General features: G+C 36.2%; 1 protein-coding gene across 2 annotated transcripts in view; it reads right to left on the reverse strand.

Annotated features, from left to right (window-relative positions):
• SEC24A (SEC24 homolog A, COPII coat complex component) overlaps positions 1-15,860 on the reverse strand; it is a gene marked incomplete at both ends in the record, with an annotated part of 72,622 nt that overhangs the window by 12,611 nt on the left and 44,151 nt on the right. For both annotated transcript variants that reach the window (XM_079702712.1, XM_079702711.1), the window contains 5 exons: positions 3,917-4,092; positions 5,724-5,834; positions 8,718-8,891; positions 14,496-14,654; positions 14,972-15,092. In XM_079702712.1, coding sequence (XP_079558838.1) covers positions 3,917-4,092; positions 5,724-5,834; positions 8,718-8,891; positions 14,496-14,654; positions 14,972-15,092 — 741 coding nt within the window. The remainder of the gene's footprint in view (positions 1-3,916; positions 4,093-5,723; positions 5,835-8,717; positions 8,892-14,495; positions 14,655-14,971; positions 15,093-15,860) is intronic.

The following is a 15,860-nucleotide window of genomic DNA, read 5'->3' on the forward strand; positions in this document are numbered from 1 at the left end:
AGTATCTTTTCCGACCACAATGCTATGAGACTAGACATCAATTACAGGAAAAGATCTGTAAAAAATACAAACACATGGAGGCTAAACAATACACTACTCAATAACGAAGTGATCACTGAAGAAATCAAAGAGGAAATTAAAAAATACCTAGAAACAAATGACAATGGAGACACGACGACCCAAAACCTATGGGACGCAGCAAAAGCAGTTCTAAGGGGGAAGTTTATAGCAATACAATCCCACCTTAAGAAACAGGAAACATTTCAAGTAAACAACCTGACCCTGCACCTAAAGCAATTAGAGAAAGAAGAACAAAAAACCCCCAAAGTTAGCAGAAGGAAAGAAATTATAAAGATCAGATCAGAAATAAATGAAAAAGAAATGAAGGAAACGATAGCAAAGATCAACCAAACTAAAAGCTGGTTCTTTGAGAAGATAAACAAAATTGACAAACCATTAGCCAGACTCATCAAGAAAAGAAGGGAGAAGACTCAAATCAATAGAATTAGAAATGAAAAAGGAGAAGTAACAACTGACACTGCAGAAATACAAAAGATCATGAGAGATTACTATAAGCAACTCTATGCCAATAAAATGGACAACCTGGAAGAAATGAACAAATTCTTAGAAATGCACAACCTGCCAAGACTGACTCAGGAAGAAATAGAAAATATGAATAGACCAATCACAAGCACTGAAATTGAAACTGTGATTAAAAATCTTCCAACAAACAAAAGCCCAGGACCAGATGGCTTCACAGGCGAATTCTATCAAACATTTAGAGAAGAGCTAACACCCATCCTTCTCAAACTCTTCCAAACAATATCAGAGGAAGGAACACTCCCAAACTCATTCTATGAGGCCACCATCACCTTGATACCAAAACCAGGCAAGGATGTCACAAAGAAAGAAAACTACAGGCCAATATCACTGATGAACATAGATGCAAAAATCCTCAACAAAATACTAGCAAACAGAATGCAACAGCACATTAAAAGGATCATACACCATGATCAAGTGGGGTTTATTCCAGGAATGCAAGGATTCTTCAATATACGCAAATCAATCAATGTGATACACCATATTAACAAGTTGAAGGAGAAAAACCATATGATCATCTCAATAGATGCAGAGAAAGCTTTCGACAAAATTCAACACCCATTTATGATAAAAACCCTGCAGAAAGTAGGCATAGAGGGAACTTTCCTCAACATAATAAAGGCCATATATGACAAACCCACAGCCAACATTGTCCTCAATGGTGAAAAACTGAAACCATTTCCACTAAGATCAGGAACAAGACAAGGCTGCCCACTCTCACCACTCTTATTCAACATAGTTTTGGAAGTTTTAGCCACAGCAATCAGAGAAGAAAAGGAAATAAAAGGAATCCAAATTGGAAAAGAAGAAGTAAAGCTGTCACTGTTTGCAGATGACATGTTACTATACATAGAGAATCCTAAAGATGCTACCAGAAAACTACTAGAGCTAATCAATGAATTTGGTAAAGTTGCAGGATACAAAATTAATGCACAGAAATCTCTGGCATTCCTGTACACTAATGATGAAAAATCTGAAAATGAAATCAAGAAAACACTCCCGGGCTTCCCTGGTGGCGCAGTGGTTGGGGGTCCGCCTGCCGATGCAGGGGACACGGGTTCGTGCCCCGGTCTGGGAAGATCCCACATGCCGCGGAGCGGCTGGGCCCGTGAGCCATGGCCACTGAGCCTGTGCTCCGGAGCCTGTGCTCCGCAAGGGGAGAGGCCACAACAGTGAGAGGCACGCCTACCGCAAAAAAAAAAAAAAAAAAAAAAAAAAGAAAACACTCCCATTTACCATTGCAACAAAAAGAATAAAATATCTAGGAATAAACCTACCTAAGGAGACAAAAGACCTGTATGCAGAAAATTATAAGACACTGATGAAAGAAATTAAAGATGATACAAATAGATGGAGAGATATACCATGCTCCTGGATTGGAAGAATCAATATTGTGAAAATGACTCTACTACCCAAAGCAATCTACACATTCAATGCAATCCCTATCAAACTACCACTGGCATTTTTCACAGAACTAGAAAAAAAAATTTCAAAATTTGTTTGGAAAAACAAAAGATCCCGAATAGCCAAAGCAATCTTGAGAACGAAAAACGGAGCTGGAGGAATCAGGCTCCCTGACTTCAGACTATACTACAAAGCTACAGTAATTAAGACAGTGTGGTACTGGCATAAAAACAGAAAGATAGATCAGTGGATCAGGATAGAAAGCCCAGAGATAAACCCACGCACATATGGCCAGCTTATCTTTGATAAAGGAGGCAGGAATGTACAGTGGAGAAAGGACAGCCTCTTCAATAAGTGGTGCTGGGAAAACTGGATAGGGACATGTAAAAGTATGAGATTAGATCATTCCCAAACACCATACACAAAAATAAGCTCAAAATGGATTAAAGACCTAAATGTAAGGCCAGAAACTATCAAACTCTTAGAGGAAAACATAGGCAGAACACTCTATGACATAAATCACAGCAAGATCCTTTTGGACCCACCTCCTAGAGAAATGGAACTAAAAACAAAGATAAACAAATGGGACCTAATAAAACTTCAAAGCTTTTGCACAGCAAAGGAAACCATAAACAAGACCAAAAGACAACCCTCAGAATGGGAGAAAATATTTGCAAATGAAGCAACTGACAAAGGATTAATCTCCAAAATTTATAAACAGCTCATGCAGCTCAATAGCAAAAAAACAAACAACCCAATCCAAAAATGGGCAGAAGACTTAAATAGGCATTTCTCCAAAGAAGATATACAGACTGCCAAGAAACACATGAAAGAATGCTCAACATCATTAATCATTAGAGAAATGCAAATCAAAACTACAATGAGATATCATCTCACACCAGTCAGAATGGCCATCATCAAGAAATCTAGAAACAATAAATGCTGGAGAGGGTGTGGAGAAAAGGGAACACTCTTGCACTGCTGGTGGGAATGTGAATTGGTACAGCCACTATGGAGAACAGTATGGAGGTTCCTTAAAAAACTGAAAATAGAACTACCATATGACCCAGCAATACCACTACTGGGCATATACCCTGAGAAAACCATAATTCAGAAAGAGTCATGTACCAAAATGTTCATTGCAGCTCTATTCACAATAGCCCGGAGCTGGAAACAACCTAAGTGTCCATCATCGGATGAATGGATAAAGAAGATGTGGCACATATATACAATGGAATATTACTCAGCCATAAAAAGAAATGAAACTGAGCTATTTGTAATGAGGTGGATAGACCTAGAGTCTGTCATACAGAGTGAAGTAAGTCAGAAAGAGAAAGACAAATACCGTATGCTAACACATATATATGGAATTTAAAAAAAAAAAATGTCATGAAGAACCTAGGGGTAAGACGGGAATAAAGACACAGACCTACTTGAGAATGGACTTGAGGATATGGGGAGGGGGAAGGGTAAGCTGTGACAAAGCGAAAGAGAGGCATGGACATATATACACTACCAAACGTAAGGTAGATAGATAGTGGGAAGCAGCCGCATAGCACAGGGAGATCAGCTCGGTGCTTTGTGACCGCCTGGAGGGGTGGGATGGGGAGGGTGGGAGGGAGGGAGATGCATGAGGGAAGGGATGTGGGAACAGATGTATATGTATGACTGATTCACTTTGTTATAAAGCAGAAACTAATAAAAAAAAAAAAAGAAGGCACATACTTTAAATCAGTATTTTGTAAATTTTTTTTGGTTACAAATCCTTTAAGATACAATAGGAGTTAAGGTCCCTGTCCTCAGAAAACTTAACTGACGTAAAGTTATATATACAATGTTTAGTGGTTCACAGGACAAAAACTTTGGCTGTTGACATTTTCACTGTTTTAGTTTCTGATTCTGATTCTTTTACCTGTTTAAGGAGAGCCAACACAAACAGTGGGAAAAGCCGCAAAGAAAAAGGAACCATAAGTCCATGCTGCTGGTTACTTAGGACTGAAGAACGATAAGCTGAAAGAGAGTCTATGACAGCATTCACTAGGGCGTCCCGAGCATCACTCAGACTGGCAGTCACAGACCTGTCAACAGCTAACAGAGGTTGAGGGAGGGACAAGAGAAAAAAGACAGAAGTTTAGCTACCCCACTGTTAAGGAAAGAAAAGTTTTTTTAAATTATACAAATTCTCTCTCAAGTTATTACATACACAAGGAACCAAACATAGCAGTTAAAAGCACATACTTTGGAAAATCAAACCAACCTGTGTTGAAATGTTGTTCTGCTATTTCCTAGCTGTATGAATATTTGGCAAGTAATTTAACCTTCATGAGCCTCAGTATCCTTACCTGTAAAATGGGAAAACTGTATTTCGCCAAATCTAAGATGTTATTAATTGTAACCCACCATTTTATTTTATGTATCATTGAGAAAGAAAAAACTCTGCAATTAAACACACATCCTTTCTTAACACAGAGAATTTTTATTTCATATTTATTGAAAGAACTCTTGGCTATTTAGATGATCTTCATCATATGTCATGCTACTGTTTTATGCTCTTCTTTATATTCAAAAAATTTCTTCAATACTAAAAACACTATAATTGTTTTGAAGACTTTTCAAACTACAACTAAACTCAATTCATGTATTACCAAAAATACACTCAATGAAGTGATGTTATTAACTGCTATGACCAAATTTGTACATAAGCAAGAAAGAATGAAGACTACTGTTACCTGATCAACAGTAACTCTAAGACTTTATCAACTGAAGACATCTTGATTTTAAAGATTTTGACAAAATGTGAAAAAAGTGCATATTGGGATCAACCAAATTTAATAACAGAACTAATATTTGTTGTGAAGATTTTTTTTAAATCCATAAATACTGCCTGATATGTAGTTGTTGCTGAAAATAATAATAATCACACTGTTACCAAAACATACCAGTTCAACAAAATATAAAGGCAATGACCCTCAAATTTCTTAGGTCACAATTTTTAACTTTTGACAACACGTGAGACTAAAGTGAGGTTAGATTCTTTACCATGTTCCATTAAAGAAAAATTTTCCCAATAGGAAATTCAAGATAATAGGTAATTATTCCTATTATAGGCAGATTTGAGTTTGAAGCAAATGGACCCACTGGTAGTCATCCCTGAAGGAGAAAGGGAGCAAGAAACAAAATGATGTTAAGCTCTATGTATTTGAAAAAAGGATCCAAAAAAAAAAAAAATCCAAGAAAGCAACTCTATCTGAGATGGAAGACATTAAGGAAAACATGGTTATTTAAGTCCGTAGCAGGCAGATTGTGAGGCAGAAAACAGTTTAGTGGTTGCCTAAGGCCAGTGAGGGAAGAAGAAGGGAGTGAGCAGGAAGTGTTAATGGACATGAGGTTCTTTTCGGGGTGACGGAAATGTTTTAAAACCGGATTGAGGTGATGGCCACACAAATCTGTATATATACTCAAAACAATGGAATTGTATACTTAAATGGGTTAAGTGATTGTTATATCACTTATATCTCAATAAACTGAAACTACATATCAATAAAGCTGTTTAACTTAAAAAAAAAAAAAGATCAGGTTATCTGCAGCAGATCCATTTACTTAGCAGACACACACCAGATCCAAAATATTGAAATCATAAAGCTAATTATTTAAAGGAAAACAAAACTATGTGGACATTTCAAATGTTACTACTTGCAATAGGTGATAAGAATTCTTACCCATATTGGCCAATAACCCTGAAATTGCTTGAACATCAGCTCCAAGAAAGACTTCATTTAGAGTTGAAACTACTGGCAAACACAAAGTATGAACACGAATTCTTCTTTCACCTTTGGACAAATCATACAAATGACAGTGAGGGACAGCACTATAAAAAATAGTTTGTATTAAAGTTACTCAGAAAAATCAGTTCTTTTCAATTTGGAACCAAACAGGGTTATATATAGTAAGCAGGGATAGTATCAAAACTTTAATTCGTGAAAACTCCAAAGCATTATTTCTTTTATTTTTTTTTACTACAAAATTATTTTTCTTCAAGGTATTACTGAAAAGACCACAGGGATCATATCCAAATGATGGTAACATGCTTGCTTCTTAAAAATTTCTTTTCTGAATTTTTTGGTTACTTTATCCTTTTTCGTAAACACAATTTTGGGAAAATATACATACTGAAGGACAACACTACTCCAAGATGTGTTCTAGAGTTTGTTTTGATATTTAAAGTCCAGAGAAATTTTATGTTTCTTTTTAATCACAGGAAAAAAATTTAAAAGAAATAGACTAAAGTCGCTCAGCACAGCCAAATTATAAACAAACAGACAAACAAATAAAGCTTTCATAAAAAAAAAAAAGAAAGAAATCAACTAATAGTCACAATACTTCCTCTTTGGTAATTACCCACAACAATAAAAATCAATAAACACAAGAAACAAAAATGAAAATCTTTTGAGAGCCATAAAATATCAAATATCATGTCAATCTTTAAAAAATTTCTAATGAGCAAGACCTTGAACAACAAAGAAAAAGAACAAGTAAGAAAACTAGAGAGGATACCCACACTACAACCTGCAGGGACACATGAAGACTAACGAAATTGTATCTAGGAGGAGCTCATACAAATTACTTTTAAAGAGAAGAAGTGATATCTACAAAAAAGGGTAACATTGTTTAGTGCTTCTAGTCTAGATAAAAACATTGATAACTAAAAGAAATAAGATACAATGTTTAGCCTATCATATTGGCAACAACAACTATTACACACATAGATACAGACACACACAGATACATGCACACAAAATCAGAGGCTGAAATGAAAAGGGCACTGGATGGGACTACAAATTGGTAAAATATTTCTGAAAAGCAATCTGACAATACCAAGATTTTTCTAAACAGTTGATCTCTATACTTTTTATTTCCAATCCTAGAAATCCATCTTAGGGAAATTTTCAGAAATGACAAAGATTTGTGGACATGGGTAGATATTATAATCACATTTTCCATAAAAACAAAACATTAGAAATAAACTAAACTTCAAATAGTAAATATATAAAAAGATATCCAATGTTAGTTATTAGGGAAACATGAAATAAAACTAAAAGTGGTATCACTATACTTGATTAAAATGGCAAAACAGAAAAACAAAACAAACAAAAAACCTCAAACCAAACACAACAAACAAAAACTAAACACTGATAGCAGCAAACGCTGGTGAGGATGCAGAGCAGCTGGAACTCTCATACACTGCTGGTGAGAATGCAAAATGGTACAGCCACTTAGGAAACAGTTTGGCAACTTCCTAAAAAGTTAAACATAAGCTCACCATACAACGTAGCCATCCATCGAAAACACTGAAAAAGTATTAACCGAAGTGAAATCACAATTTATGCTCACACAAAACTCCACATGCAAATGTTTATAGGGGCTATATTTGAAACTGCCAAAAACTGGAAACAACCCAAATGTACCTCAACTGGAAAGTGAATAAACAAACTGGGTACAATGGAATACTACTTAGGAATAAAAAATAACTACTGCTGGATGAAACAATATGGATGAATCTCAAATGCACTATGCTAAGTGAAAGAGCCAGATTCAAAAGGCTACCTACTGTATGACTCTATTCACAAGACAGTCTTACAAAAGGCAAAACTACAGGGTCAGAAAACAGATCAATGGTTGCTAGGGGCTGGGGATGGGAGAGAAATGACTACAAAAACACAAGGAGATTTGAGGGGTAATGGAACAGATAGCGATACCTAAATTGTGGTGGTGGTCACACACACATTTGTCAAAACTTGTGGAACTATATATTAAAATGGTAGATTTTACCATAGGTCAATTATATATTAGTTTTCTTTTTTAATGTTAAGAAAAATCAATAAGCAGAAAAAGGATTGGGATGTTCTTCTGTCAAATAAAACATGATACCTAGAGACAGAAATCCATCTTACTTTTACATTTATAGTATGCAGTATTACAATCATAGTACAAAAACTGGACTTCCTCATACTAAAGGTTTTCATTGAAATATCTGTATTATACACTTTTTATACATTTTGGTGGGGCTGTTAAGGTCAGTAGACATAGCACAGAAACACTCCCAAAACCTTTTTTAAGGAGACAAAACAGAATAGGGTGAGAGCTGTGAATCTTTAAAATAATAAAAATAAATTTAACCAGCCTTCACATCATCTTTAGGACAAAACACATTATAAATTAATTAGTACTAAACAAATTATACCCTTAAATAGTGTTTATCTTCCATTTGAGCTCCTTCAAAATTTAACTCAAAACGTCACCCTCTGTGAGACCTTTCCTGGCAGCCCTATCTTACAAAACCATCCCCTCAGCACTTCTTAAACCCTTCATCTGCTTTCTGTTTCTCCTTAACTGATATTACTATGTAACATACTACTATTTTACTTATGTATCCTCTTTATTGTTTGTCTCCCCTACTAGAATAAGCCTATGAGAAAAAGGTTTTTAATTCAGTTTTATTGACTATTGTATTACCAGAACATATTTCAGACACTAAGCAGACTCTCAAGGAGTTTATCACAAGCCATAGACTACATGGCCAAATCAAAAATCTTACCTTTGCTATATCATTGTGCTTATAGTTAACAATACGGTATTTTAGACTTAAATTTTGTTAAGAGGATAGATCTCATGTTATGTGTTTTTGCCACAGTAAAACAAACAAAAAAACTTACCTTTGCTGGATGTATACAAGAGTGCTGACTGAAAGGAAACCAACTGAGTGTCAGTAAGACTCTCTTCCACTGACATCTGTACTGCATACCCAGCATCTGGGTTTACATTGGGTAAAGACAGTAAGTCTGTGGACCGAACAAAGAAGTTCCCATGGAAAGTATGAATGGAAAGACCTAGAAAAGAAAAATGTATCAAAATGATTTATATACACCTACATATATTTACATTTTATCCTTATCACTTATCAGAATAGCACAGAGTAAATTAAAAAGTTTAGATGTGATATTGTGGTTTATAAGAAATATATACTTGGTCTTCACCAGTTTCTGGCACAGAGCTCCTAAAACCCTTAGAATTCCCTAAGTGTTGAGAGTCATAAAGGTATCTTTTGCTATGTTAACCAAGTGGCTTTTGGAAAGCACTTAGGTAACCTAAGGATGGGGGCTGGTTGTCAGAGGATTCAACCATATGATAAGAGGGTTAGATCTTCCAGTTCAACCCCCCACCACTACCTCCAGGGAGGGGAGAGGCGCTAGAGGTTGAATCAATCACCAAATGTCAGTGATTTATCAGTCATGACTATGTAATATAAAGCCTCCATAAAAACCCAAAAGGATGGGGTCCTTTAGAGAGCTCTGGGATTGTGAATACGTGGAGATTTGGGGAGAGTGAAGCTCTCAAAGAGAGCAAGGAAGCTCCAGAAGCTCCGTGCCCTTTCCCTTTCCCTATATCTTGCTCTATGCATCTTTTCTATTTTGCTGTTCTTGAGTTATATCCTTTTAAAATAAACCAGTAATCTAGTAATTAAAATGTTTCTCTGAGTTCTATAAGCCACTCTAGCCAATAATTTTAACCAAAGGAGGGATTTGTTGGAACATCCAATCTATAGCCAGTTGGTCAGAAGCACAGGTAACAAACTGGACTTGCAACTGGCTTCTGAAGTGGGGCGGGGGGGGAAAGGATGGGAGACGGTCTTGTGAGACTGAACCCGTAACCTGTGGGATCTGATGTTAGCTCTACATAGACGATGTCAGAACTGAGTTAACTGCTTGGTAGTGTGGAGAAAAACAACCCACACATTGTAACTGGAAGCAGAATCATATTAAAGAATACACAGTAGTTAGTGAGAGTGGGGAAGGAATAAATGATATCTTCTTAAATGAATTCAAATTTTCAAAAAACTTTTTTCGATAATAATTTGGCAATATCTACCAAAATTCTAAATGGGTACTTACTTCAACTCCAGTTATTCCATAACTAAGAATTTATCCTAGAATATTCTCATAAAATATCCTCATAACAGTGTTTCTACTAACAAATCTCACAACTGGTATTTGCTCATACTGACAACTCAAAAAGAAAAAAAAAGAATTTATTCTATAGATACAATTAAGTGTCAAATTTATATGTGCAAAAAAAATTAAGCATAACAAAAAAAATCAGAAATATCTTCAATGACAACCAGTAGGAAAATAACTAAATTGTGATTTTTACATTCTACTGAATACTGGGTAGAAGTTAAAAAGCATGAGACAAATCTACAGAAACTAATATTATTAGATCTTCAAGACTTGCTGAAAACATGTACAATGTTATTTATGCTACTACACTGTACTATATATTTTCCATGGAGAGGTACATATGTATGTAAATGTATAGAAAAACTTAGCATTACCGAAATGTGGTTATAGTGACTACATAGGATGGAGTGAAAGTGAAGTAACACACACACAAGCTTATACAAGAGGACTTTAGCTTTATCAATAATGTTTTCATTTTTTACAAATAACAGGTATATATTTTGCTTGTGAAATAAAAACCAACTTTACAACAGTAATCAGGAAAAAAAAGAGGATGTAGTTCTGTACATACAAAAACAAAGTATATACAGAAAAAGAAGCCAGATGTGATCCTCGCTGCCTTTTTTTTTTTTTTTTTGCAGTGTGTGGGCCTCTCACTGTTGTGGCCTCTCCCGTTGCAGAGCACAGGCTCCGGACGCGCAGGCTCAGAGGCCATGGCTCACGGGCCCAGCCGCTCCGCGGCATGTGGGATCCTCCCGGACAGGGGCATGAACCCGTGGTCCCCTGCATTGGCAGGCGGACTCTCAACCACTGCGCCACCAGGGAAGCCCTCTCACTGCTTTTATTTGAAGGCGAAAATCTATTCCCATGCTTATATATGCACGGGAAAACTTTTTCAAGGGCATATGAGAAACTCTGAGGTAGACTATACTGGCTTAAGTTTAATTTCTCATTTTATATCTTTTTGTACTGTACCTTTTTTTTTGTAGCTTTACCAAGAGCATATTATTTCATGTAATATGAATTTAATTTAATTTATCATTAAAAGAGAGAGAAACCTAAGCAAATTAACCACAAAGATTTAGTAAATTAAGCACTCCAGAAAGAGGGCATAGGTTGGTTTCTATGTCGAAGTTCTTTATGCAAAGTTAGGTACATATAAAATAGCTTCTGTCCTGCCAAATAGAAAAAGTCTTAAAAGCACTTTGAGGATGTACATTCCCCTTAATTTAGAGCCAATATCTGCAGAAATAATCATTTCTGAGGTCCATCAATCTTGAATGAATGGGATACAAGAAATGGGCCCTCTAAAACATAAATACTAAAAAACTATTAGAATTAACAAGCAAGTTCAACAAGGTTGCTGGATACAAGATCAGTATACAAAGAATTAATTACATTTATAGGAGAAACAAATTTTAAAAATAATTATATTTAAAATATAATGGAAAAAATATTTAGGAATAAATTTAACAAGAGAAATGCAAAACTTACATTCAGAAAACTGCAAAATTTTTTGAAAAAATTAAAGAAACATACCATGTTTTTGGATGGGAAGACTTATTATTGTTAAGATGCCAATATTCCCCAAATTTACCTATTATAATACAATTCCTATCCAATACCAGCATGCTTCTTTGGAGGAATTGACAAGATGAAACTAAAATTCATACGGAAATGCAAGGGACCCAGAATATCACAACAATCTTGGTAAGGAAGAGAAAAGTTGGGAGAACTCATACTTCCTAATTTCAAACTTATTACAAAGTCACAACAGTCAAGAAAGTTTGGTACTGGCATAAGATAGACATAGATTAAAAGAATAAAATTCAGGTGCTTCCCTGGTGGCGCAGTGGTTGTGAGTCTGCCTGCCGATGCAGGGGACGCGGGTTCGTGCCCCGGTCCGGGAGGATCCCTCATGCTGCGGAGCGGCTGGGACCGTGGGCCATGGCCGCTGAGCCTGCGCGTCCGGAGCCTGTGCTCCGCAACGGGAGAGGCCACAGCAGTGAGAGGCCCACGGACCGCAAAAAAAAAAAAAAAAAAAAAAATTCATAGCAAGGGACATCCCTGGCGGTCCAGTGGTTAGGGCTCCACGCTTCCACAGCAGGGGGCGTGGGTTCGACCCCTGCTTGGGGAACTAAGATCCCACGTGCTACACAGCGTGGCCAAAATTAAAAAAAAAAAAAAAGTTCATAGCAATACTATTCATAATATCCAAAAAGTGGAAACAGCCCAAATATTCATCAACTGATGAAAGGATAAACAAAATGAGGTATCTATACAATGGAATACTATGAGAAATAAAAACAAATGAAATATTTTTAAGGGGGGGGGGTAATGAAATACTGATATATGCTACAACATGGATGAACCTTGAAAACATTAAAGTGTATGAAGCCAGTTACAGAGGACCTCATATTGTATGACTCCATTAATACGAAATACCCAGAACAGGCGAGTCCAGAGACAGAAAGTAGACTGGCAGTCGACTAGGTGTGGGAATGAAAAGTGACTCCTAATCAGTACAGGGTAGCTTTTGGGAATGATTAAAGTGTTCTAAAATTGATCGTGGTAATATCGTGGTGAATATATTTAAAACCACTGAATTGTACATTTCAAATGGGTAAATTGTATGGTATGTAAATTTTATCTCAATAAAGCTTCTATTAAAAAAGGAAACAGAATGCTATTGTGGAAATTGATCGGTTATGGGTAACACCAATATCTGTGTGCTGTTTGGAGATGTGGCAACCTCTTAAGTGTTTATCTGATACATCATATGACACGTCATTTGATCAACAGATTTTAACATCTATCTAGTGGACAGGTTTGTGGATCCTTATCTTTTGATACCTATTTTTTGCTACATATTTCACATAATCTTTCCACTGTAAAAAATTACTGTTTCATACCCTTTCACAGAGCAGTAATATTTTAAAATCTGAATAAAAGAGTAGAAACAGGTTGATAATGTAGAGAAATGAAATATCAAGAATTATAATTTCCCACTTTCATAAGAAAATAGTTGTCACATTTAGCAACCACAAAACATTTATCCTGAAAAACATATTGAACATACACATTCTGAAACTGTGAGACTATTTCCAAAGCAACAGTGTGGAAAGGTATTAGTAGCAGGTGCAGAATGAGAAGAACACAAACTAAAAGATACCCTACTTCTGGAGATGGATGGTGGTGATGGCTGCACAACAATGAGAATGTACTTAATGCCACTCAAATGTATACTTAAAAATGGTAAAATGGTAAAATTTATTTTAATTTTTAATTTTTTGGCTGCACTGTGCATGTGGGATCTTAGTTCCCCGACCAGGGATTGAACCTGAGCCCCCTGCGTCGGAAGCATGGAGTCTTAACCACTGGACCACCAGGGAAGTCCTGTAAAATGGTAAATTTTATGTCATGTCTGTTTTATCACAATTTAAAAAAATAGTTGTGGGCCTCCCTGGTGGCGCAGTGGTTGAGAATCTGCCTGCCAATGCAGGGGACACGGGTTCAAGCCCTGGTCTGGGAAGATCCCACATGCCGCAGAACAACTAGGCCCATGAGCCACAACTACTGAGTCTGCGCATCTGGAGCTTGTGCTCTGCAACAAGAGAGGCCGCGACAGTGAGAGGTCCGCGCACCGCGATGAAGAGTGGCCCCCGCTCGCCGCAACTAGAGAAAGCCCTAGCACAGAAATGAAGACCCAACACAGCCAAAAGTAAATAAATTAATTAATTTTTTTAAAAAAAGAAAAAATAGTTGTAAAAAAAAAAAGATCTTCCACTACTACTGTTCAATAAGTGGAATAAAAATCCATCAGTAATATGTTTTATTTTCTTTGGAGATACTTTTTCACTGAGATACAATTCACATACAAAAAACCCCACACTTTTCAAGTGTACAATTCAGTGGTTTTTAGTATATTCAGAATAATCCCTAGGGCTTCCCAGGTGACGCAGTGGTTAAGAATCCACCAGCCAATGCAGGGGACATGGGTTCGAGCCCTGGTCCGGGAAGACCCCACATGCCATGGAGCAACTAAGCCCATGTGCCACAACTACTGAGCCTGCGCTCTAGAGCCTGTAAGCCACAACTACTGAAGCCCGCACACCTAGAGCCCGCACTCTGCAACAAGAGAAGCCACCGCAATGAGAAGCCCGCTTGCTGCAACTAGAGAAAGCCCGTTTGCAGCAACGAAGACCCAACACAACCAAAATAAAAAAATAAAATAATAAATTTTTAAAAATAGCAATTCCTATTAAAAAAAATAGTCCTTAGTTTTTCAATGTGTCTTCTCTATTCTTAATTGCATAGTCCATCAAAGTAAGTACAATACCTTAGAAGAACAAATCTTTTTTTTTTAGAAGAACAAATCTTATGAGAAAAGAATAGGTGAAAATATGTGTGTATTTATTCATATCAAAAGCAACATTTACGCCTTTGTAAGTGTAAAAAAAAAAAAAGTGCCCCCACCTTTGGTACACCGAATCCTCATGACTGCCTCAAAGCCAATCTTCCGAGTGAGGTATCTCTGTAGTTCCTTCTGTAATTTCTGCACTTGCACTGGGTTGTGCTGATGGTGGTAAGAGGGATAATAATAGACACTACCTGCTGAATACCGAGAAATACAACCTGGAAGACAACACATACTCCTTTTAAATTCTGCCATTAACTACTATTACTATACCAGAGTAACTACAAGCATTTGAATCGATCTTTCCTTAGCCTCCTAAGATATTGGCAAAAAAGAATTATTTCATCCCTTTAAATAGTAATATAGAAATTTCTCTATTATAAATATTCAGAGTAAGACTATAAGGTTTATTATAAACTAAACTAACTTCCCAAGGGAATAAGAATTCTTTCACTTTGTCCTCTCTTTAACATATCATCATAAAAATACCATTTTGACATTCACATGAGAAAAATAATCACTAGGAAGAACTTACCCAGAGAAGCCAAATCAGAATACTGTCCACTGAGAAGGAATAAGTCAACAGCTACCTGCTGACCAGAACAGTCCAAGGCTAATTTCTTATAGAAGTCAGTTGATGGTGTCAAGTGAATCTCCTATTCATAATTACAAAGAGAAAAAATTTTAAATCATTAAATTGTCATAAAATTTATTCACCTATCCATATATACCAAGGGTTAACAATTATCCTTGGGCAATCTATAAAATCCTTTTGTTTTGTGATATTTCCTCTTTTTTCAGTATGAAACATGTCCTGCTTAAGAATTTACTATTTTGTTTTACTTTTAAAAAGAAATACACCTATTATACGAATTTTGATAATCTATTAAATGTTTATTATGCTAGAAGCTTCTAAATTCATATGTAATACTTTTCATCTATCATAAGAGATGGGTACTATCGATATTTTCATTTTATAAATATAAGGAAAAAGAGGGGCAAAGAAATTATGTAACTATTCAAGCTCACACATCTAAAAAGCAGTGAGATTTAGGCAGACTTATTCCAAGACTGACACCTTAATCATTACAGTATATGGCCACACTATCATAATCTTTTGAGAAATACACATCTCAAACTAAGTTTACACACACAAGGTGCTCAAAAGCAATCCATGGCAGTCAATATACCAAACCATGACTACTTTTTATTCATCATCCAGGTTCTACTTTGTCCCTGGCAAGCATATTCTCTTAGTCTGCCTGACTTTCTCATCAAAGGCAGGTGGCACTGCTATGGCCTGCTAAAGATCTATACATAAGGTAAGGGTGAATCAGATAGAAAATAATGTAATAAAAAGAAATGTCTACATAAAAGAGGAGAAACGCTTTATCCATTTCCTTATATTCCCTCCTTTTCACAAA

This window comes from Hyperoodon ampullatus, assembly GCF_949752795.1.
Source record: "Hyperoodon ampullatus genome assembly, chromosome: 4".
NCBI lineage: Eukaryota > Metazoa > Chordata > Mammalia > Artiodactyla > Ziphiidae > Hyperoodon > Hyperoodon ampullatus.